Source organism: Scedosporium apiospermum, assembly GCF_000732125.1.
Source record: "Scedosporium apiospermum strain IHEM 14462 chromosome Unknown SEQ_SAPIO_0086, whole genome shotgun sequence".
NCBI lineage: Eukaryota > Fungi > Ascomycota > Sordariomycetes > Microascales > Microascaceae > Scedosporium > Scedosporium apiospermum.
Window position 1 is genome coordinate 1,716,826 of NW_015971787.1, and position 21,028 is coordinate 1,737,853.

The 21,028-nt window shown below is 52.8% G+C and overlaps 5 protein-coding genes and 2 pseudogenes across 5 annotated transcripts; 4 read left to right on the forward strand and 3 right to left on the reverse strand.

The window, feature by feature from the left end:
- Window positions 1-156: 156 nt before the first annotated feature.
- Window positions 157-2,584, forward strand: SAPIO_CDS2705 (Neutral trehalase; the record flags this gene model as incomplete). The annotated part of the gene is made up of 5 exons (XM_016785658.1): window positions 157-286; window positions 347-465; window positions 542-1,556; window positions 1,662-2,394; window positions 2,467-2,584. 5 exons carry the CDS (start codon window positions 157-159, stop codon window positions 2,582-2,584), a joined length of 2,115 nt encoding a protein of 704 aa, XP_016645034.1.
- A 2,493-nt stretch (window positions 2,585-5,077) lies between these two features.
- On the forward strand, window positions 5,078-7,090 carry SAPIO_CDS2706 (Isocitrate lyase; the record flags this gene model as incomplete). The annotated part of the gene is made up of 5 exons (XM_016785659.1): window positions 5,078-5,308; window positions 5,414-5,569; window positions 5,640-5,982; window positions 6,094-6,646; window positions 6,733-7,090. 5 exons carry the CDS (start codon window positions 5,078-5,080, stop codon window positions 7,088-7,090), a joined length of 1,641 nt encoding a protein of 546 aa, XP_016645035.1.
- A 769-nt stretch (window positions 7,091-7,859) lies between these two features.
- Window positions 7,860-10,377, forward strand: SAPIO_CDS2707 (Uncharacterized protein; the record flags this gene model as incomplete). Its single annotated transcript, XM_016785660.1, has 2 exons — window positions 7,860-8,222; window positions 8,404-10,377. The coding sequence occupies 2 exons, from the start codon at window positions 7,860-7,862 to the stop codon at window positions 10,375-10,377; spliced, it is 2,337 nt and encodes a 778-aa protein (XP_016645036.1).
- A 995-nt stretch (window positions 10,378-11,372) lies between these two features.
- SAPIO_CDS2708 lies at window positions 11,373-12,191 on the reverse strand (annotated as a pseudogene; the record flags this gene model as incomplete).
- A 2,351-nt stretch (window positions 12,192-14,542) lies between these two features.
- SAPIO_CDS2709 lies at window positions 14,543-17,052 on the reverse strand (annotated as a pseudogene; the record flags this gene model as incomplete).
- Window positions 17,053-18,937: 1,885 nt separating this feature from the next.
- On the reverse strand, window positions 18,938-19,669 carry SAPIO_CDS2710 (uncharacterized protein; the record flags this gene model as incomplete). The annotated part of the gene is made up of 2 exons (XM_016785661.1): window positions 18,938-19,564; window positions 19,649-19,669. The coding sequence occupies 2 exons, from the start codon at window positions 19,667-19,669 to the stop codon at window positions 18,938-18,940; spliced, it is 648 nt and encodes a 215-aa protein (XP_016645037.1).
- Window positions 19,670-20,280: 611 nt separating this feature from the next.
- SAPIO_CDS2711 (uncharacterized protein) lies at window positions 20,281-21,025 on the forward strand (the record flags this gene model as incomplete). The annotated part of the gene is made up of 2 exons (XM_016785662.1): window positions 20,281-20,496; window positions 20,657-21,025. 2 exons carry the CDS (start codon window positions 20,281-20,283, stop codon window positions 21,023-21,025), a joined length of 585 nt encoding a protein of 194 aa, XP_016645038.1.
- Between the last annotated feature and the right edge of the window lie 3 nt (window positions 21,026-21,028).

A 21,028-nucleotide genomic window follows, 5' to 3' on the forward strand; every position in this document is an offset into this window, starting at 1 on the left:
CGGACGTACGCTCTACCCTCCAGGTGCTTAAATACCCATCTTATTCGTCCTCTTAGAGAGCGGTTTAGTCCCCGCTCTCCATCTCTCACTGTACCTGTTGCCAGGCCATTAGATCTTCTACGCTATAGTTCTGAGAGACGTTATCATCGTGATACCATGGGGAACCCTGTCGAGACTAGTCAGCCTGGTGCTGAGGCCGCCGCTGAAGTTGCTGTGCCCGCGGGCGCTAACGAAGGTGGGAATGCCGTGAACGAGCCTAAACAGCCCGTCGAGGAATCCAAAAAGGGTACGTGACAGGTTCGCACCCTCCACCCCCAAATGTTTTGACACTCACGATTCCCAACAGGTGGCCAAGATGAAGACATTGAGTTCAAACTCGATGTTGAGAAGACTCTTGAGAGGCTCCTCGAACAGGAAGACACGGATAAAGACATGCAAATCACCAAGGCAGACGGAGGGCCAATGGTAAGCTTCATACGAAGGGGACAGGCAGATCAGCGATAGACTTCTACTCACATGGGAGTGACTTTGAACCCACTAGTCCGTAGAACTGCCCACAGCAACGCCAGACGGACCCGGCACTTATACCCTCACCGGCCATTACAACGTCTCCAACCTCCTTCAGGAATTGACCATTGCCAAAGATGACGGCCTCAAGGAACTTACCATAAGCCTAAGCCGTCTCAACGAAAATCCCGTCCACCGGCTCGCAAGACGCATCCGCGAGGACTTCTGGGACAAGCTCACTAGGAGAATCGATGCCTCCACCGTCGAGATCGCCGCCGTCGACCCCAAGGACTGGACCGACGACCCGAGGCCGAGGATCTACGTGCCGCACGGCGAGCCGAAGCAGTACGAGTTTTACAAAAAGGTCGCCGCCGATCGGCCCGAGATCCGCCTCGATGTGCAGATGCTTCCCGAGAAGATCACACCCGAGCTCCTCCGCGATCTCAACCTCAGGCCTGGCCTTCTTACCGTCGCCATGGAAGAGGTGACAGACCCCAAGTCAGGGGAGAAGACCCTCCGAGGCGTTCCGTTTGTGGTCCCCGGCGGACGGTTCAACGAATTCTACGGCTGGGACTCGTACTTTGAGAGTCTCGGTCTTCTCGTCAACGACCGCGTCGACCTCGCCAAGGGCATGGTTGACAATTTCTGCTTCTGCATCAAAAACTACGGCAAGATCCTCAACGCTACCAGGTCGTACTACCTCTGCCGATCCCAGCCGCCCTTCCTTACCGACATGACCCTCCGCGTCTACGAACGGATCAAGGACGACGAGGGCTCCAAGGAGTGGCTACGCCTGGCACTTCTCGCCGCCATCAAGGAGTACTCGAGCGTTTGGACGGCCGAGCCGCGCTACGATGCCGGGACCGGCCTCTCCCGCTACTTGCCGGAGGGTCTTGGCGTTCCGCCCGAGACGGAGCCGGGTCACTTCAGTACCGTCCTCACGCCGTATGCCGAGAAACACGGCATGACCTACGATGAGTTTGTCGAGGCGTATACTTGGGGTAAAGTAAAGGAGCCCGAGCTCGATACCTACTTTGAACATGACCGAGGTTAGATTTACTCCGCTCGCTCGCCTCCTGCCAGATCCTTCCACCACCTCCCCCTTCCCAACAAGCATGTCATGTACACTTACGTAAACTAACACGGGAATACAGCCATCAGAGAATCGGGCCACGACACGAGTTACCGCCTAGAGAATCGATGTGCTGATCTCGTGACTGTCGACCTCAATTGCCTTCTTTACAAGTACGAGACGGACATTGTCAAGGCCATCCGCACCTATTTCGACGACAGCCTCGTCGTACCCGAGGAATACTCCGCGGGCAGCAACCTCCAGCCCGGCGAGATACTCACATCGGCTCTCTGGGAGGAGCGCGCCGAGAAGCGAAAGCAGGCGATCCAAAAGTACTGCTGGGACGAGGAGAAGGGCTGGTTCTTCGACTACGATATCGCCAAGAAGGAGCAGACGGGATACGAGAGCGCCACGACGCTGTGGACTCTCTGGGCCGGCGTCGCAACGAAGGAGCAGGCGGAGAGGCTCGTCAAGAAGACTGCGGTCCCCAAGCTCGAGGCCTACGGCGGACTCACGTCGACGACGGAGGCATCGAGGGGCGAGCTCGGGCCGGACAGGCCTCAGCGGCAGTGGGATTACCCGTACGGATGGGCGCCGCAGCAGATGCTCGCGTGGGAGGGCCTTCGGCGCTACGGGTACGAAAATGAGGCATGCCGGTTGGCCTACAAGTGGCTGTACATGATGGCAACGGCGGCTAGGGACTATAATGGTGTGGTGGTGGAAAAGTACGACGTTACTCGCAAGTCGGAACCGCACCGAGTCGATGCCGAGTATGGAAACCAGGGCCTAGGCTTCAAGGGTGTTGCCAAGGAAGGGTGAGTACATAAAATTCCGAACCCTGGGCGTAAGGGACCAAGACGCGGCTAACACATTGACCAATGGGACAGATTCGGATGGGTGAACGCTAGCTTTGTTGTGGGCCTCCAGTACTTGGACCCCAACCATGAACTTGGGTTGGAGAAGATGCTGCCCTGGGAAAATTCGTTAGATCCTCTCTCCACATAAGTTAGGGAGACAAGGAGAAGGGACAGCGAAAATCCGGGGGGGAAGAGAAGGGTACTCGTCTCAATGCCTAGTTTAGTAGGTGTTTCTGGTGTGAAAAATCAAATGAAACGAACAAACTCTAGTGGGACGATTCTTAGGATGCTGAGCAAGACCGAGAGAGAGTGAGAGACGAGCTCACTCATGCATGATGTGAGACGAGTAAATACCCCACATGGGCAATGAAGGGCAATGAATGGACAATGTTGTGGTTGGTCTGGGCGGTCTCGGTATTTGCACGCCCCCCCACCTGGCTGGCACTGGCACCTGCCACATCCCACCTTCATGAACCCATGTCGACTTTCACATGGAATTTTATGAAGCATGTCAAGGTAAACCATCAAACGCCCGTCATCGATTCGCGCAATTGTACTTCGTAGTAGTTCTCATGTTCTCACGGACATGCCATGCCCCAGCGCTCGTGACTTCCTGGATATGTGTCGGGGATGCCAGGTGAAAAACATGTGGAAAGGTGGCGGCGGCGAGGGGCAAGGTACGGGACACGAAGTACACAACACTCGCTCTGCCACCCAGGCAAGATGATCCTGCTCTATTGACGATCTTTGAGTTGACATCACATGCTAAGCCATTGCCCCCGGTACACTAGCCGCAAGTGCTCTTTCCAACAGTTCTCCAGCTTTCTTCTTGCCCAAGCTTATAGGAATGTACCGAGTACTTTTCTTGCCAACTTCCCTCTAGCCGGAGCCATCAATCGCTGAAAATGGGAAGGAACATTGAAGAGTCACAGTCTGCTTGCTGCATAAGGCGGGCCGAGTATAATCCTCAGTCCCGGATGTCTTTAGATAGTGTGACTCAGAACCAAATCGAGAGAGTTACTCTGCAATTGCAGAATCTAGATGCGGCTTGCGGCTTGCGGCTTGACAACCTCTGCGGCTTCTTGTACTTTGCGCACTAATTTCTGCGAGTACTACTTCGCACGAAGGAGGTAGAGTAGCAAGAGGCGATCCACATGGGAAACTTTGATGCAAGGAGTTCCTACCTCCTAATGCCTGCAAAAAAGACAGTAGCGCCTGCGTCTGAAGAAGTAACTTATCATGGCGAAAGGGCTCTATGACTCTTCCAGCTCGGAGACCGACTTATCTCCATTCTTCGATCTAGATCAATAAGATGACGGAGCAAATCATACATGGTTGCTGCATTCGAATCTCGGCTTCTTTTAACCCTTTCGAAGCGAATGACTTTCGTACCTGCAAAATGTGGGATCCAATGTGGGCGCGTGTGTTTTTTTTTTCCACCGGCGGAGGTCTGGAGCCTGTGCGAAAAGGTCGGTAGCCTCGGCCAATGCCGGGCGAAACGCCTCGGTGCGGGAGCCGAGTGACCTTCGATAGCCACTTGCTGCCTTTATTTTCTTTTTTTCTTTTTTTCTTTTTCTCCCCGTTTTCTTTTTTTTTTCCTTTTTTCTTTTTTTTTTCTCTTCTGTCCAATTCTCCACGCACGCCTCCGTCCCACCCACCCCCTTTGAGCCGAAGGGATCGTCAGCTCGGTGGTCTGGAAACTAGTGTTGTGTAATATAGTGTGCACTAGAAGTAGGAAAGCCCAGTGAAGCTACTGCCCCTCCAATTTGATTGACCAGCCGTCCGCCACTCTGATGAAGGAAAAATAAAATGGTAACGATGATGTAAATGCGCCCGGCGCAAGCAACAGCCGAACTTCATCAGTCAAAGTCACGATAATTCGAATTAATTGTCCTCGGCTACCAGCCCCCGGTTCCATTGACCATTGAAACGTGGCGGACATATTCGCGCCATTCTCTGCTCGTTGTAAACGGCCTTCAAGCTTTCCTCCCGAGGTTGTGGGGCAGAGGCTTGAAGCCGGCGGGGCGAAGGGGAGGGGTGTGAAATGTTCGTGGGCGTGTTGGTCTAGATCTTTGTAGCTGGTACGGTCCGGCTTTGCCTTGCAGAGAACCCTTTTTCTTGGTCACCGTAGAGGGTCCTCGGAGGACTACAGCTAAAAGGTTTCGTGTACACCGTGACCCGGTTTGTGTCTCCTCCACCCAGTTAGAGAGAAACCCGGAGGAGATCGCATTTGCAGTGCCACTAGGGATCGAGGAAGCATGACTGTTTCTGGGAATTGCCCGCCCGTATCGGACCCGTTGGACCGACTGGACCGAGGAAGCTGGACTAGCACTTGGGGGCGTGTGTAAGTGCTTATGACGATATGATTTAACTTTTGCTATCTCCAGTTTCTCATATGTGTAGCGAGTATTCTGCCTTTCTTAACCTTTTTTCTTTTCCCTCTTCCTCCTTGACCTCCTTGACACTCTTTCCCCTCATCCCCCACATCTCTCCATACCCTTTCTCCAACCTTAGAGAAGTAAGAAGAAGAATTTTAGCTTGTGACGATTGCCATTGCGTGTGAGACGTGCTTCTGTTCCTGATATCCTTTATACACACCTTTCCATACATCCTACAACCTACATACGCACACACATTCACAATGGCGGCCAACAACATGCTTAACCCCGCCGCGGACTTCGACCAGGAGGATAGGGCCTTCGCCGCGGAAGTCGAGCAGGTCAAGAAGTGGTGGAGCGACTCTCGATGGAGGTACACGAAGCGACCCTTCACCGCCGAGCAGATTGTGTCCAAGCGTGGCAACCTCAAGATCGAATACCCCGGAAACCAGCAGTCCAAGAAGCTATGGAGGATCCTCGAGGGCCGATTCCAGGTAAGGCGTAGATCCGCGGTCCAACGACTGGACTGAAGACTCTTGATGTCCAGCCAGGAAAACGAAAAAGAATTAGAAAAACTAACCGGGGCAATTGGGCTCTAGAACCGCGATGCCAGCTACACCTACGGCTGTCTCGACCCTACGATGGTGACTCAGATGGCCAAGTACCTTGATACAGTCTATGTCTCCGGCTGGCAATCTTCTTCCACCGCCTCCTCCACCGATGAGCCCGGTCCCGATTTGGCCGATTACCCCTACGTAAGTTTTCCCCGCCAGAACTGAGAGGGACGGAGAGGACCAGTTCTAACGTTGCGTGCCCACACAAAAGACCACCGTCCCCAACAAGGTCGGCCACCTCTTCCAGGCCCAGCTCTTCCACGACCGCAAGCAGCGCCAGGAGCGTCTTACTACCCCCAAGAACAAGCGCGCCGGTGTCGCCAACATTGACTACCTCCGACCCATCATTGCCGACGCCGATACTGGCCATGGCGGTCTCACTGCCGTCATGAAGCTCACCAAGCTCTTCATCGAGAAGGGTGCCGCCGGTATCCACATTGAGGACCAGGCTCCCGGAACCAAGAAGTGCGGTCACATGGCCGGAAAGGTCCTTGTTCCCATTAGCGAGCACATTAACCGCCTCGTCGCCATCCGTGCTCAGGCCGATATTATGGGTATGGAATAACTAGCCCCCTCATAGAAAAAATGGATGCGAAAAGATTGGGGCAAAGAAAGATGGAGGAAAAAGTAAAAGAAAAAAGCTGCTAACCAATTTTGATCAATAGGCACCGACCTTGTCCTCGTTTGCCGAACCGACGCCGAGGCTGCTACCCTGATCTCCACCAGCATCGACCCCCGTGACCACGCCTTCATCCAGGGCACCACCAACGCCTCTCTCCAGCCCCTCGCCGACGTCATGGTTGCCGCCGAGCAGGCCGGAAAGGTCGGCGCTCAGCTCCAGGCCGTCGAGGACAACTGGATGGCCCAGGCCAAGCTCAAGACCTTCGACGAGGCCGTCGTCGAGGCTATCAACGCCGGACAGTTCTCCGACAAGAAGGGCACCATCGCCAAGTACCTCGCCGAGGCCAAGGGTAAGGGTAACGGTGAGGCCAGGGCCATCGCCAGGCGCATCACCGGCTTCGATCTCTACTTCAACTGGGACGCCGCCAGGACGAGGGAGGGCTACTTCAGGCTGAAGGGCGGATGTGAGTGCGCTATCAACAGGGCTGTTGCCTATGCGCCTTACTGCGATGCCATCTGGATGGAGAGCAAGCTTCCCGACTATGCCCAGGCTGTTGAGTTTGCCAAGGGTGTCCACGCCAAGTGGCCCGAGCAGAAGTGAGTAAAAACCCCAAAAGAAAACCTCGGCCTCTTAATTTTTTCTCCCATCTAAAGAACCTTTGATGGCTAACCCTGCAATCTAGGCTCGCCTACAACCTTTCTCCCTCCTTCAACTGGAAGGCCGCCATGCCCCGCGACGAACAGGAGACCTACATCCGCCGTCTCGCCAAGCTCGGCTACTGCTGGCAGTTCATCACCCTGGCCGGTCTCCACACCACCGCGCTCATCAGCGACCAGTTCTCCAAGGCCTACAGCCAGATCGGCATGAGGGCGTACGGCGAGCTCGTCCAGGAGCCCGAGATGGACACCGGTGTCGATGTCGTCAAGCACCAGAAGTGGAGCGGTGCCAACTACGTTGATGAGCTTCAGAAGATGATTACTGGTGGTGTTTCCAGCACGGCGGCAATGGGTGCTGGTGTGACGGAAGATCAGTTCAAATAAACGGGTGTGAAGAGCTGAGAGGTGTTGAACGCCGAGGAGAGGAATAATGTGAGAATTAAAACATTGCATGTGAAGGGAGGGGGACAATCCTGGACTTGGAAGGTGGGAAGTGGGATGTGGGATGACAAATTATCTCGATATGTACACTCTGGCTGCAATTGTCAACGAGTACCTTGTATTTGATGCTCTTGGTCTATTGATGGTTACAAAAATTCAATATTTATACTATTATAATTGTATTGTTACCACACTGCCTTGATCTTGGCATACAGGCGACAACTGTAGTTTACGAAGTAATCAGTATTCCTTGGTGATCAATTGGTCTGATGTTAACCTCGCACGGAGGTTACAACGTCTGCCGAGGGCGACCTCAACTTAAATTTCAGGTAGTCCCAGGTGGCCTGCAGAGCGAGATTAAAGTAGTTTTGGCACGCAATCTGAATTCAGCTGGCGTCAGTTGATCCAGTCACTTGATCAAACCAACCTCAGAGAAAAGAGTCTAGATGCATTCATTGAATTGATGCCATCAGTGCCATCAGTTATAGGTCGCGAGATCAACCACGTAGTTTAGGTACGGCGGAGAGTAAACCAGTTAAATCAGGATTTAATTATATCAACACTCCTGGTTTAGTAAAGAGCGTATCCATGGATAGATCTCCCTGCAGCCCAGCGGGTTAACATCCTGTTTGCAGTGCCACCACTCCGTTTCATGCATCATCGCATCGCGCCGAAGGCCCAAACCTCCCTCCTCAACCCTTCACACAACACCATGACGTCCGCGATAACCCCCGCCCACCTCGGCTTCCTCGCCATATACAACCCATCTCTCAGTTCCGCCTCCCAGGATGAAGACGCCCTCGCCCACCAGATAGTCTACTATGCCTCCGTCACAACGCTATCCCGCCGTCGCCGAAGGACGGGCCGCAAAAGGAAGGGCCGCCGTGAACGCTCACGCCTGGCCGAGGATGTGTCCCACGAGGAGCGCAATGAGCGGCTGAGGCAGATTGGGTTGGCGCAGGGGATGGTGGAGTTTAGTCGCGGCTTCTCTGGCGGAGATGCAGTAGATGTCATTGAGACGGAGAAAAGTAGGGTCGTGGTGCACGAGGTTGAGCCGGGATGGTGGATCTTAAGCGTAGGTCTCATTACAATACTTCGTCTATCCCTTACACCATCTCTGTTCCGCTTTTTGTTTACTTCTCTTCTTTTCCTGTCTTTCCCATTGTTTTTTTCTTATTTTTGTTTCACCTCCCGCCAATATGTGTACAACTTTAAGGTCTCTCATATACATACAAACGGCTCACGCATGCTCATAGTCAATCGATCTCACACGGCTACCCCTACCACCTAAACTACCTACCTCACCATCTCCCGCCCAGCGCGAAGATGTATTCGAGTACTCATCCAAAGAAGTAAAGCCGGCCGCGCTTCTCCTCCAGGACCTCCTCCGCGCTCACTCACTCTTTCTTCTCCACCATGACGTGTCTCTGTCCAGGCTATTTGATCGGCTGGGAAGAAGGCGATTTATCTCCTCGCTAACGCGCTACTGGGACCTTTTCCTATCGACCTGGAGCGTTTCAATGCACGGAAACCCTATCCGGAGCATCCTTGGAGGGATCAATATCGCTGCTTCTGGTGAGCTAGGTGTCGGTGTAGGAGAGGAGGATCGAGGGAGTGGCGAGAGGGAGGTGTTGGAGGGTTTAGTGGGAAGAATAGACGGGCTGGTTGACCTTGTCGTCTCTAAGTTTGGTGAAGCGGATGGGGGTGGTGACAAGAGCGCTGATAGAGACGTCGGAGAGGGAGTCACGGTTCCGTGGCTAGGGACTGGACAGGATCCCGATGCGGAAGATGGGGCCATCTTCCTCGGCGTCGGTGCGTTGACCAGGCGGTCATTGAAGGACGTAGTACACTGGACTGAGGATCTGTATACGTGGGGGGAGAACTCATACGGTGTCATCGGCGCTCCTTCGTCTACACCAAGTCAGAAAAAGCAGAAAGAGTCACCACCAAAATCACCGGAACCTCGGGAAGCTCACGCCCCTCAACCTAGTACTTCGCCAACTGCCAAAGACTCGCGAGGAGGAGGCGTTCGAAAGGATGGCAATGAACAAGAGGAAGCGGATAAGAAGGTAACCCATGATCCTGCCGAAGCCCTTGAGTTGCCATCCGCCCCGGAATCAGCGCAACATCCGACCAACCCCGAAACGACCGCCGCGGAACCAGAAGCTGAAGGCCACATGGACAAGTTTGTGAGCATGCTTAAACTCGGTTATGGGACATATTGGTCCCTCGGGGGCTCCGAAAGTAAACCGGGCAGTCCTGCTCCCCCAGATGCATCTCAGAGTGACAAGCCCAAGAGTCCGGCTCCCGCCGACACGCAGAAGCGAAACAACACCAAGAAAGCAGCGGACGAGTCCGAGGGCTATTTTCTGATCGGCCTTAAGGGCACCGTCGAAGAACACCCTCCTAGCGACTCATCTTCCGACGACGACGACGAGATGTCCAGAAAACCCTCTACACACACGCGAACGCTCCACGTCACAATCTCATCCGACGACGACCGGGCCCTCACACGCGCCTCTCTCCGGGCAATTGTCTATATCAATAGACCATTCATCTTCACCTTTCTTTTCCGCCCCGAAACCCCATCCCTCTCCTCCGACGCCCTCTACCGCTCCCTGCATTATCAACTCTCACCACTGCGCAAACCGCTCCTAATCTCCACGAGCTACCGACCCCCTCGTCCCGAGAACACTGGGCCGGCATCCTCGTCCTTTCAAGCTTCCTCGTCAATGTATGACCTCGTCTGGGACCCTCGACTCAACAGCATCCACTCCACCATCCCCAACATCCCCGCGGGTAAACCAACCCTCTGGACCCGCACCGAAGCCATCGCGACGCACACCCATCTCCTCGGCATCTTCTCCGCCCGCAAGGCAGGCGACGTCGAGAAGACTTTAAAGACAAATAAGGGCTGGTGGATCGTTTGGAGCAGGGTCCTCCCCTCTCGGGCGTCCGTCCCCGGCACGTCATCTCCTTCCCAGGGAGGCCGCGATCGATCTGCGTCGGTCTCGGATGCGGACGATGCTTCTGAGCATGCGAAGAATAGTGCGGATGATGGGGAGGAAGCTAGCGCGAAGGAAGTGTTCCTGCTGAGAAGGGCTGGCGATCATGCTAGGGCGTTTAGCTCGTCGCTCGCACCCAGACGGGAAAGTGTGAGTAGGCTGGCGCAGGGGATCGGTGTTGATACTAGGGGTTATGTAGAGACCCTGTTGAGTTTAGGTAGATAGGGCCCGATCATTCATAGGTTCTATGAAGACTGTGGTGTGTGTCTTATTATAATACAGAGGTGGCTTCGGACTTCGTTTACATGTGGCTGTCTCAAAACCCCAGTTAGTTCGTTACCAGGTTGAACGCGATGGAGATCATAAGATCTGCAGATCCCCCCTCATCCCGATTATGCCGATCTCCAACACTCCTAACGCTGACTATTCGATCACGATGTTTGACTCAAGAGTAACACCTTCCTCTGTCAAGTCTCATTTCTTCCCGTCTATGCCGAGGGCAGTTCAGCTTGGCGTAGTGATAATAGACTGCCTTTCTACAATTTATAGAGTCGGTATCACAGAAGGTCGTGAGAGAGCGTGCAGGCAATTTTCCAATTTGTTCTGCGTGTCATTCAAGGGCTGACCCTCTCGTAAGATGTTTCCACCAAACCACCCTTATAAAGTTGTATATACAAGAAAAAAAAATCAGGAAAGATAAATCTCTTCTATATGTTCATCGCCATAATGCGGAAAGCCCGTGCCGACCTTTCAACACGCGCCATGGGTTGTGCTCTTTTCTCCTTTTGAGCCAGTTTATTCATAAGCTCGAGAACAAATGGGTCCTGGTGGGATGAGCGCGTGTCGTGGTCGCATTGTTGCGCCGCTGGTGTCATCTTATCATCCCGAAGCCCAAAAAAAAGAAGAAAACAGACCAAAACCCTTGGGTCTTTTCCATGCCGTTAATCCGATCCCGATGCGGTATATTTCGCAGCCCTTCTTCGAAAGGACTTCCAAGATAAAACGAAGAAAAAAAAAAGCAGAGGAAGAACGTATATACATTTTCAACATTACCCTACTCTAAACATGGAGACGGGAAACATTGAAAAAAGGCACCATGACACCCTGCGCTAATCAAAAACTACCTTGCTCCCTGCGGACAGTAGCAAGGCAACCATTGGAGCTTCAGGCCACGATGACAAGCAGAATGGAAATCGGAGAGAGCAAAACAATCAAGCTCTTTAGTTTGCGTTCAAGTACCACTCGACAGGCATGCGACCGAGACCGAGGTCTCCGAAGAGATCGAGGAAGAGCTTCTCGGTACCGTCAATGTTATTGGCGGCGCAGTCGCCGCACTTATCACGGATGGTGGCAACAATGCTCTTTCCGTTAGCCATGACGGTGATGGTCCTGCCGCAGAGGGGGTTGCTGTTGGAGAGTTCACCCATAACCAAATGGGATAGGGCGACGTAGTACTCGGACCGATCCTTTCCAGCGTCGTTGAAACCGCAGGCGCCGAGACCGACGGCGAAGAAAGTCAGTTCACCGTTTCCTCCCACGGATTTGTCGTAGCTTCCAGATGAGGAAGTATCCTGAACCGCTACCGAAGGAGAAGGCTTCTGAGCGACGGGGGCGGGGGCTGGGGCCACGGGCTGGGGCTCGGGGGTTGGAGCGACAGGCTCGGGAGTAGGGGAAGGAGGAGGAGGGGGAGGAGTGTTGACAACGGGCTCCGGGGCAGCGGGGGTGGGAGTGGGTTCCACCGGGGGTTTCTGGGCCGGAGTCTCAAAGAACTGGGCGTCCTTGCCGGGCTCGGTATTGGCGTTATCGTCCTTGGCAACAGGAGTGACATCAGGCTCGACAGTGATGGTGGTGGTTCCGTCGACATATTCAGTCTGGGTCACCCAGGCGGTCTCGATAACCCATTCGGTGGTGATGGCTCGCTTCTCAAATCGGTGGGCAGCACCAGCGAACTTCTTTGCGTGGCGATGGCGGTGAATGTTATGAGGTTGCGCGAGAGCCACGGCGGCAAAGATGGCGGGAATGACGAAAGTTGGCTTCATGGTGTCCAGGTGTTGGAGGTACACTCGAAGTAGTATACTTTTTATATATATCAAAGATGAAGATGCGTGAGTAGTTCAGCGCTGCTGAGGGCTCGGTTGCTGGTCAGCTGTTCAAAGCCGATATCTTTGTGTCCGTCCTAGAAGGAGTGGCGTCGGGCCGTGTAATTGGAACGCTCTGAAAGGTTCAAGCCAGGAAGGAATGACAATCGAGATCTCTGTTAGAGAAGGAAGAGATATTCGAGAGAGCCTGTCTCCAAAGTGATCCGAAAAAAAAGAGTGGAATGGAAGGCCACAAAGTCACAAACAGCGAATGGCAAAGGGAATGAAGGAAAGCAATGGTGAGAAGGCGGAAATAAAGAAAAACCTGCATTGGAGGGAGGGCATCGGGAGTTTTTGAGCTGGCCGCACCGAGCGGAATGACATGGGGGGTGGAGGCCAAGAGGGAGGGCGGGATCCATCGAGTGAGTGTTAAGTCCCTGTCCCTGACTCCTCCCTGCGCCTGTGTCTCTGGGTCGTCCCTGGCCCATTGTTTTTGCCATGATCCCGACAAGGCCTACACTGCGATGTACGAGGTACCAGGGTACACTACTTCGTCCAAGGAGAGTGACTCTGGTTCTCCCAGGACGCTTCTATTCATGTTGGACCTAGCCAGGCACGAAGTCCACTTCTCTCCGCCGTTTGTACACGACGAAGTACCTCTGAGTTGTCCCTGAGCGAGCGAGACCAAAGGGCTGGGGTGGGTCCAGGCTAATCCGTAATAAGCCCGGTACCTGAGAACGATACATCCATGGATGTTCCGGGTATCCATATCCGTGAAAGCCCTAGAGAGTATTTTTGGACCAATAGTAATACGAAGTAAACGACTAAACCTACACTGCGAAGCATAGCCCCATCCTTGAGAGAGGAAGCCCTGAACAACACTTTAATGTTGTATATACGAAGTATCTTCAGTGAGCCTTGGGTAGGAAGGAAGAAGGATCGGTCTGTCTAGGATACACAAGTGTACCTCGGGACTGACCTGCTTGGCGAGACCGATGAAGTACGACAAACATTATGCTTGATCCATCATGAGATAATCTAATAAGCCCCGATCTTGTGGAGAGTGGATATTCCCACGAGGAAGAGACCCTCTGGTAGGTGACAACTTGGGTGACGGGATAGCCTGTGGTCTGCCGTCGTGGACTCGGACAAGGCAGTGGGGAAATAGGGTTAGGCGCTGCTGTAGTATGTTCCATCTTTCCTTGCTCTTTTCTTTGTTGGACAATAATCGTCATGTTGTGTCTATTGACCCCGCCTCAACCTTGCTTTCTCTTTCCCTCACTCATTGATCTCATGGGGGGTGGTTAAACACCGCAACGTGCTGACATCGGCTGTTTGTTTCCCCTTCTCCAGCGCCAGTGATGATGATTGGCCGGATTGGGTGAGTCGATCATGAAACGCACCAGCCCAGGACCCATCTCCTTCTCTTTCCTCGGTGTCAGGCCTCCTAACAGGGGTAGTGGTGTTGTTCAGTTTGCACATTCCTTCGTACAAGAATGTACCAGCCCGCCCGATGCAGGGTGTCCGTGGCATTCCGGGATGTCATCCTGGGTCCGCTGCAGGCTGTGTCGAAGAAGTACTTTGTACCTCGTACACTACAAAGTACCACTTGGCTCCTACGAAGTTCATCAATCGACGCTTTCGGTGTCTCTTGCTGATTCTGTCAAAGTACCTCGGTACCGACGTCCACCTGCGAGTACACTTTGTTGTCGTCAAGGTACTTTGAACAAGTCCCCTTGCAGGTGCCAGGTACGCAGCCAATCATGTCCCTGTTCCTTTTTTCAGGGCAGTGACATTGCCCCGAGGTGGTTGCCTCAGTCCCTCCATCACTTCCAAGGTCCAGGCAGGTTCCAGGCACAGCAGAATCAGTGTCGACGGTGGCAGCAGACTTTGACTCCGCCAGGTTCATCAATCCACTCAAAGCTCACCACACAACCTTGCATCAGAAATGAATCCACAATCTGCGCCTGAATTCTCTCATCCCCTAACCATCTGGTGAAAACGTTTCTTTTTCTTTCTTTTTTTCCTGACCTTTCGCCCCACTCATACATGCCATTTTCAACGTTGAGTCCATCTTCCACCGCACTCGGCTCAACTCCTCTAGTGTGCCAATCTCGCCTTTGCTTGCTCCCCGTTTTATCCATATTTAACATAAAGAGACATAAAATTGTGCTCGTAAATGCCTCTCTTGCAGAAAGCCGAAGACCTCTTGTGGCTTCATGATTAGTGTAAGTACCTGTCATAGAGCCTCATACACTTTTTTGTTACTTGGTAGGCTTCAATACGTCGAAGTTTTCCGGCTAGACCCGATATCAATTGGTATTTAGCCTTTTGGGGTGCTCTTGGGGCTCCTTAAAGGACTCTTCTACCCCTTCGCCGTACGAAGTATACAGAATTCCGTCGACGTCGGCCTGGTGTTGTCAATAGTCTGAGCAAGATGCCGGACCCTGTGTTCAATGTTGTTTCACCGACTTCCGTTCCCAGATGTCTGGAACACCCGTGGCAATGTCGATGTGCATGCTCTCCTGCGCGAGTACTGACGTTGTCTATTCTCCTCGCGCTTTTGTAAAAGCGTCATCGTCCGAAGGCGAAATAGCCCGAACATCTATCTCGACTGTCCAATCACCATCTCTCGCTCCAATTTCATCCAGTTCGCTTCACCCGGATGTCTGCAAGTTCATGTAGGACAGCAGAAAAAGAAACATGCCGTCTCTGCCAAAGGCCCGACATTCCTTTGGGTAAATGCCAGGCGAGAGTGTATCGGATACTTTAATCTCGAAGCCCCTTATGCCTCAAGAGTCCGTACATTATACATGTAGATTTACAGATTCAATTCACATCCCGTCCATGCCACGGCAGCCGAGACTCTCAAGGTCGAGCTCACCGCGATTCTTCTGGCATCCTTTCAATCTTGACATAGAGTGCCTACCCCCCCTCCTCACTTCTATCCCCGAGTGTGCTATAGGCGGCAGTGTTTTTCATGAAGCCCTCGTGAGCACGGGACAACATTTCCATCAAGTGCTATTACACCATTACATCACTACACTCTGGCCCTTCGTCCGATGACGCCCCCAAAGCAATATTCGAAAGAAGGAAATTTATTTGGCAGGTCCCTGATTCCGCCAAGTATCGGGGAGTGGTTCAAGCAGGCATCTGGGTGTGAAAGACCTGTCAACATATCACGCATTTCTTCCGAGCAGCACAGAGCAGCACCCTGCGAGCTGTCAGACGCAGAGGACCCAATGATCTACTGCCACGCCCTGTGGCGTCCGACCATGTGGGTGGACTGAGACTGGGAACCACCCTCATGAAGTTGCACTTGGAGATCGAGATTATTGTGCATTTTTTTTTTTTTTCTTCTATTTCTTTTTTTTACCCCTCTATCGGCCTTCATTCACCCCTCCAAGCTCCATTACGCTTTATGTTGTTGATCTCCGTCCCCAGGACTCCTACTCGTACCTTTGCTCGTAATAGCGTAAAGGAAGATAGACTCTCTTCTAAATACTTCACGGTCCTCATCCATCAACTCGGTAACTCGGAACTTCTTCATCGCTTTCGCCAGGAACTGCATGTCCGCTCTCCGTCGCTTCTTGAAGCAAAAGTATATGATGGCTGAGGGGTTTAGCTCCAGAAGAGACGCTAGCGTCGTCAGCAGAAGGGGAAAGGCTGGCTCGAAGTACACGCAATCGGCTGCCAACACGACGCTTGGCTTGAAGTCGATGACTTCTTTGCTGAGTGGTTCTCCCCTAAAAAGAATGGCCGGGAGTGGCGAAGGGAACAGCCCCCCTGCATTAGCACTCAAATCTCTGCGAAAAATGTGAACGAGTAGTTGTGTGACACCGAAGCAGCCTAGACAGGCGGTATTAAGGGGCTTGGAGACGAGAAAGGGATAAAGTTCACAAAGGAACCGAGTATATGATAAAAACGAAAGGTATGGGGTGGAGTTTGTTTCGAAAATCTTCAAGTTCCGCCTATTATCGATCGTAGGACAAAAGTGTTTCAAGGTGCGCCCACTCGGGAAATTTGCTGTTGAGCAGAAGTCGACATCAAATGCGGTGATCCAGCTCATGCTTCGTACGACAAAGGAACGAGAATCGACAATACCCCATGGGGGACTCTGGGAACACAGCAGCATTGTGCTCGAAACAAATGTGACGGGTTCGGAAATGCATCGGGCAGGGAAATGTAATACTACATACCAATTGAGAATCATGGGTTTTGCTTTGCTTCCGAGCCCATTCAGCTCGATGTTGTGTTCCATCAGTGACAGCATTTCAAGCTGGTCCGTCACGTACACCGGACTTTCCAGGATGCAGCCAAGGGCGACTGCAAGACCAACAAGCCCACCACCAGCGCCGAGCTCCAGGCTATAGTTGTCAGAACGCCGCAGCGCGTCAGCCAAGAATCAAGAAACAGGGATCGAAGGCCGGTGAGGTCCTGACTGGCCACAGAGACAGTCAACTTGACCAGGACATACATCCTTCGGGATATTTCCGTCGATCGAAGGGTGTTTATACATCACCGCAATATTGCAAATCTTCAAATGCCAGTGTGGCTGGCTCCCCCCCTCATTGATCACTTACATTCGTTCAGAACCAAGATCCCCTCGGTGGTACCTAAGCATATGCTTGGCAAGAACCATCCCGGCCGGCCATGTTTGACCTCCGCATCCCGAGCTGAGGTCTTCCCTCAGTTTTAACGCCGGCGAAAGCAGCCCATCGACGTCGGCCGTGGTGACGCCAGCCTCTTTGTAGACAGGGAGCGGCGCATAGGCCTGACCGACATCAAGCGGTGACAGCTCAGGCGTAGACTCTCTAGACATATTTGGTGCTGCGGCCTTTCCGGTCTAGGAGGGGCTTTGGAATTCGGAGATGATGGCGGAAGCCTTGAACCTGGGCGAAAAATCAAGGCCGATTCTCACGATGCGAGGAAGGCAGAGGGAGTTGGAGGTTTGTGGGGCTGGAGTATCGTGAGGTGTGCGGAATCGGCGGGTTTTAGAATTTCTAGAAACTTTGTGCGCCACCACCCGCCAGTGATAGTGATAGCGATAGCAACAATCAAGAAACCAATTGATGCCTTTCAGAATGCATTTTTATTTCTCTATCCGCCAGACATCGAAACTCGCGATAACTGTCTCAATCTACTTGATTAGCTCCGGCAACCTCCGTGAGGCAAGAGCTGACTGACCAACAACAGCCACCGCCGCCGCATCGCGATACCGCCCAGCTCGACAATAGAGTCATGTTGCACCTCACAAATTCCTCTTTCTTCCAGGCCGATTATGCGCAATCAGGTTGATGGGAAAGCCAGACAAAAAGCCAATGCAATTTATAATATCCTCCACCGCCAGCCAACGCCCGACTCCGAAGTCTCTCCCATCCGTGAAGAAACCGATGGCGCAAACGCTGGCAGTGAATGCCAGATATGCACCGCGTCGCAAAGGGATATATCTGCGAGCCTGATTGATTGGCCTTTTCAGTACTACACGCCCTGGAACGGCGGCTAGAACAGAGATGCCATGGAGACGAGTCTCTAAAGCGCATGTCAGCGGGCAGATGGATATTGTGCATTCCATTTTCAAGACGCGTAGCATTGCGCCCATTCGTATTCCTCTAGAACCCACGATGTTTATTCTTAGATCCAACCTGGACTCTTATCACCTGCCGTCATTCGTATAGTAACAACTCGAGTCGCGCTTCCCATCTCAGAATGATCGTCGACTGCAGTGGCCATTCTGGGTCGGGCAACTGCGCTTAAACCATTGCCTGAAGTTATGATGCTGCTGATGAAGATGAGAACAGCTCCCTTTGGCGCGTTTGTCCAGCTCCCTTCCTGCCACTGTTTCCTCCACCGTTCCCTGCTACATAGCACTCCTCTTGGGAGTCTCGCTCCTTCTTCTATTACTTTGCGTCATCGCCGGCCTAGGCTTTCTTTGAGTTGTCGCGGTCGCTGTCGTAGGCGCTAGCGGATCCTGACGCCTCTCGAGCGCTTCTTGATTATCCTTGTCTCTGCCCGTGACTAGAGCAGTAACTTTTTTCTTAGCCTTCCCAGGGCGAAGCTTCCTATCCTTCCATGTGTCTCTAATGGCATCCGATGCGCCTTTCATTGCGCTCTTAATGCTCTCCTTCCGCTTCACCTCGTTTCTCACCCCTCTTGGCTCGCTCCCTCTGCGTCCCAACCCTTTGTACCGCCGCTGCGTAATCTCCATCTTCCACGGCTTGCGATAGCTGGCTGGAACTGCTAGTCCGCCGATATGTCACACCGTTCTGGTGAGTTTCAGGGACTCTTTCAATCCTATCTAGTCGGGCTTGCGCTTCGGTAGACATGGGCGCGTCTCTGTGAAGAAGAAAGAGTCGGAAGTGTGACTCAAGGTGGTCTAAGTGCTTCGATCGTGAGGCGCACGTGGTGTATATTGTGTAAAGGGGATTAATCGATTCGCAGGTAGAGGTTTGAAGTGACAGAGAGATAGAGGTTTTGGAAGTCTCGGAAGAGCACCCATTGGCTTATTTCCAGCGGAGCGTAGAGGGAGAATGCTCGTGATTAACCATGTCTAATTCATCCATCACCAACTTACCGAATCACAAAACACAATTAGTCTATTCATTTTGGTTGTGTATATGAATCATGTACAATGAGACGGAGTGCCTTCAGAATCAGTGACACATCAGCTCCGCCTGCTCTTTCCAATTGATGGGTCTGCTAGTCCATCATATTCCTCGAAGCAAAGTGTTATCTCGCTGGTCTAACGGGAGATACCGCTCCTTCAACACTTCTGCGACGGTCTTTGTCTGTGCTGTATTCTTCTCATAACGCTGCCTCAGCGCCTTCGCGACATCCGACTCAGTCTGTATCGCCTCGTTCGCGACCGCTTCAACCTCCTTGACTGCGTTTCCAGTCGCGTTCTTTATCTCGTCCACAACATCCTTTCCTTTCGATATTCCGTTCTCAACGGCGTCTGCTAGGGCCTTCTTGGCCTCAGCCGCCCGCTCAAGTACGCCAGCCTTGGCCTTTTCGACACTTTCGTCTACTTCCGGAGCGCCGAATATCTTGTCCTCCAACTTTTCCCGTGCCCGTCCCCAATCGGCACTCTGAAGCCATTTCACTGCGCCCTCTAGGTCGGAATTCCACCTGTCCTTGGCACTGTCGACGAAGTTTGCTCTCGCAGCAGCGGCGAGCTCAGCTCTTGTTGGACGGAGTGGCACCGGTGGTCGGTCGAGGGCGGCGTCGAGAACACGTGCTTGTTGCTGGAGGAGGGAGGATTGTTGTTCGCGAGCATTTTGATGCGCAACCGAGCTCAAGTACGCGACGGCAAGTGTCAGCGTGAGACCACCGGCCTAGTGATTGGAACCAGAGAGGTTCTTGGATTAGCCTCAGCCCTTGTCGTGGGGGGTGGTGTGTGGAGAATGGGGAGACCCTACGAATCCCGTTGTAAAGCCCATTTTCTATGAATCTCGCCAATTGTGTAGTAAGAAAAGGACAATTGGAAGGAAGGCCCTTGGGCGTGCTACGTTCGCTGTGGACCGGGAAACTTTACTTTAGTGAGGGATCATGACCCGGGGGTCGAATCAGCAAATCGGAGCTGGAAATAATAACGACGATGATGTCCAGAGCCGAAACCTTCCGTGAAGAAAGGTACAAAGGGCAAGTACCTATGTACCAGAACCTGAGCTGAGTATTTGTGACCATCACGTGACTATAATGTGCGATGAGGATAGGACAAGAAATTCAATATCATGAAACCAAGAACTTCAGTGATAGTAGAGGAGAAAGTTGTTTGCATTGGTGTCCATCTAGATCAGTTGAGCCGTACACTCTGAGAAAATCAGAGCTAGAGACCGTCAATTAGTCCTGAGCCGAGTACAGTGTCTGATGTTTACCATGTCCATCATGGATGGACTTGAATCAAATTGATGACTAATCACATCCATTCATCTGGATGCTTCGATAAATTTCAATTGCTTGAGACTACTCAAAAAACCTCTGGAGATCTGGATCAAGCTCTCCTCCCCACCCCAGCCCACGCTGTCCACTCTCCTCACAAATCGCGAAAATGGCCGGCGGACTCGTCAAGTACCGGCATCTTAGCCGGAAGTCCTCTGCGCGGAAGGCCCTGCTGCGCAGTCAGGTCACCGCCCTCGTGATGCATGAGCACATACAAACGACATATGCCAAGGCGAAGGAATCACAGCGGCTGGCGGAGAAACTGATCACTCTGGCGAAGCGGAATACTGTTACGAGTAGGAAACAGGTGCAAGGAATGCTTTATGTACGATGCCCCCCTCCCGGACTCTCTGCTCTGTCGCCCTTTAGTCGTTTTGTCCAGCCCGGAGCCAAACTCCCAGAGACAAGGACAAGGAGGCGGAAGGAATTGGCACCCAATTATCAACCGTTATTGAGGTTTCCTGGGCTGACTAGATGGATCTTAGACCCCCCACGCCTTACTGCCCCGAGTATTCGGCGAACTTGCGAACCGCTACAAGGACCGCGCCGGCGGCTACACGCGCGTGACCCGAACCGAACCTGCCAACATCTACGACCAGGCTGAGTACGCCATTCTCGAATTCGTCGACGGACCCCGCGACTCGCGATTCATGATGACGGCCATGGCGGTGGCGCGCGACCGCGCACGTGGCGTCGAATCCACCGACATCACTAAGAAGAACGTCGAGAAAGTTACGAGACTTAGGGGAACGGAGGAGTTTGAGAAGATGGTGAACAGGTTGAAGCGTAGATGGGGCAGTGCGTTGGCTGAGAACTGGGAGGCCGATCCCCCTCACATCGCGGCGAAGAAATAATTG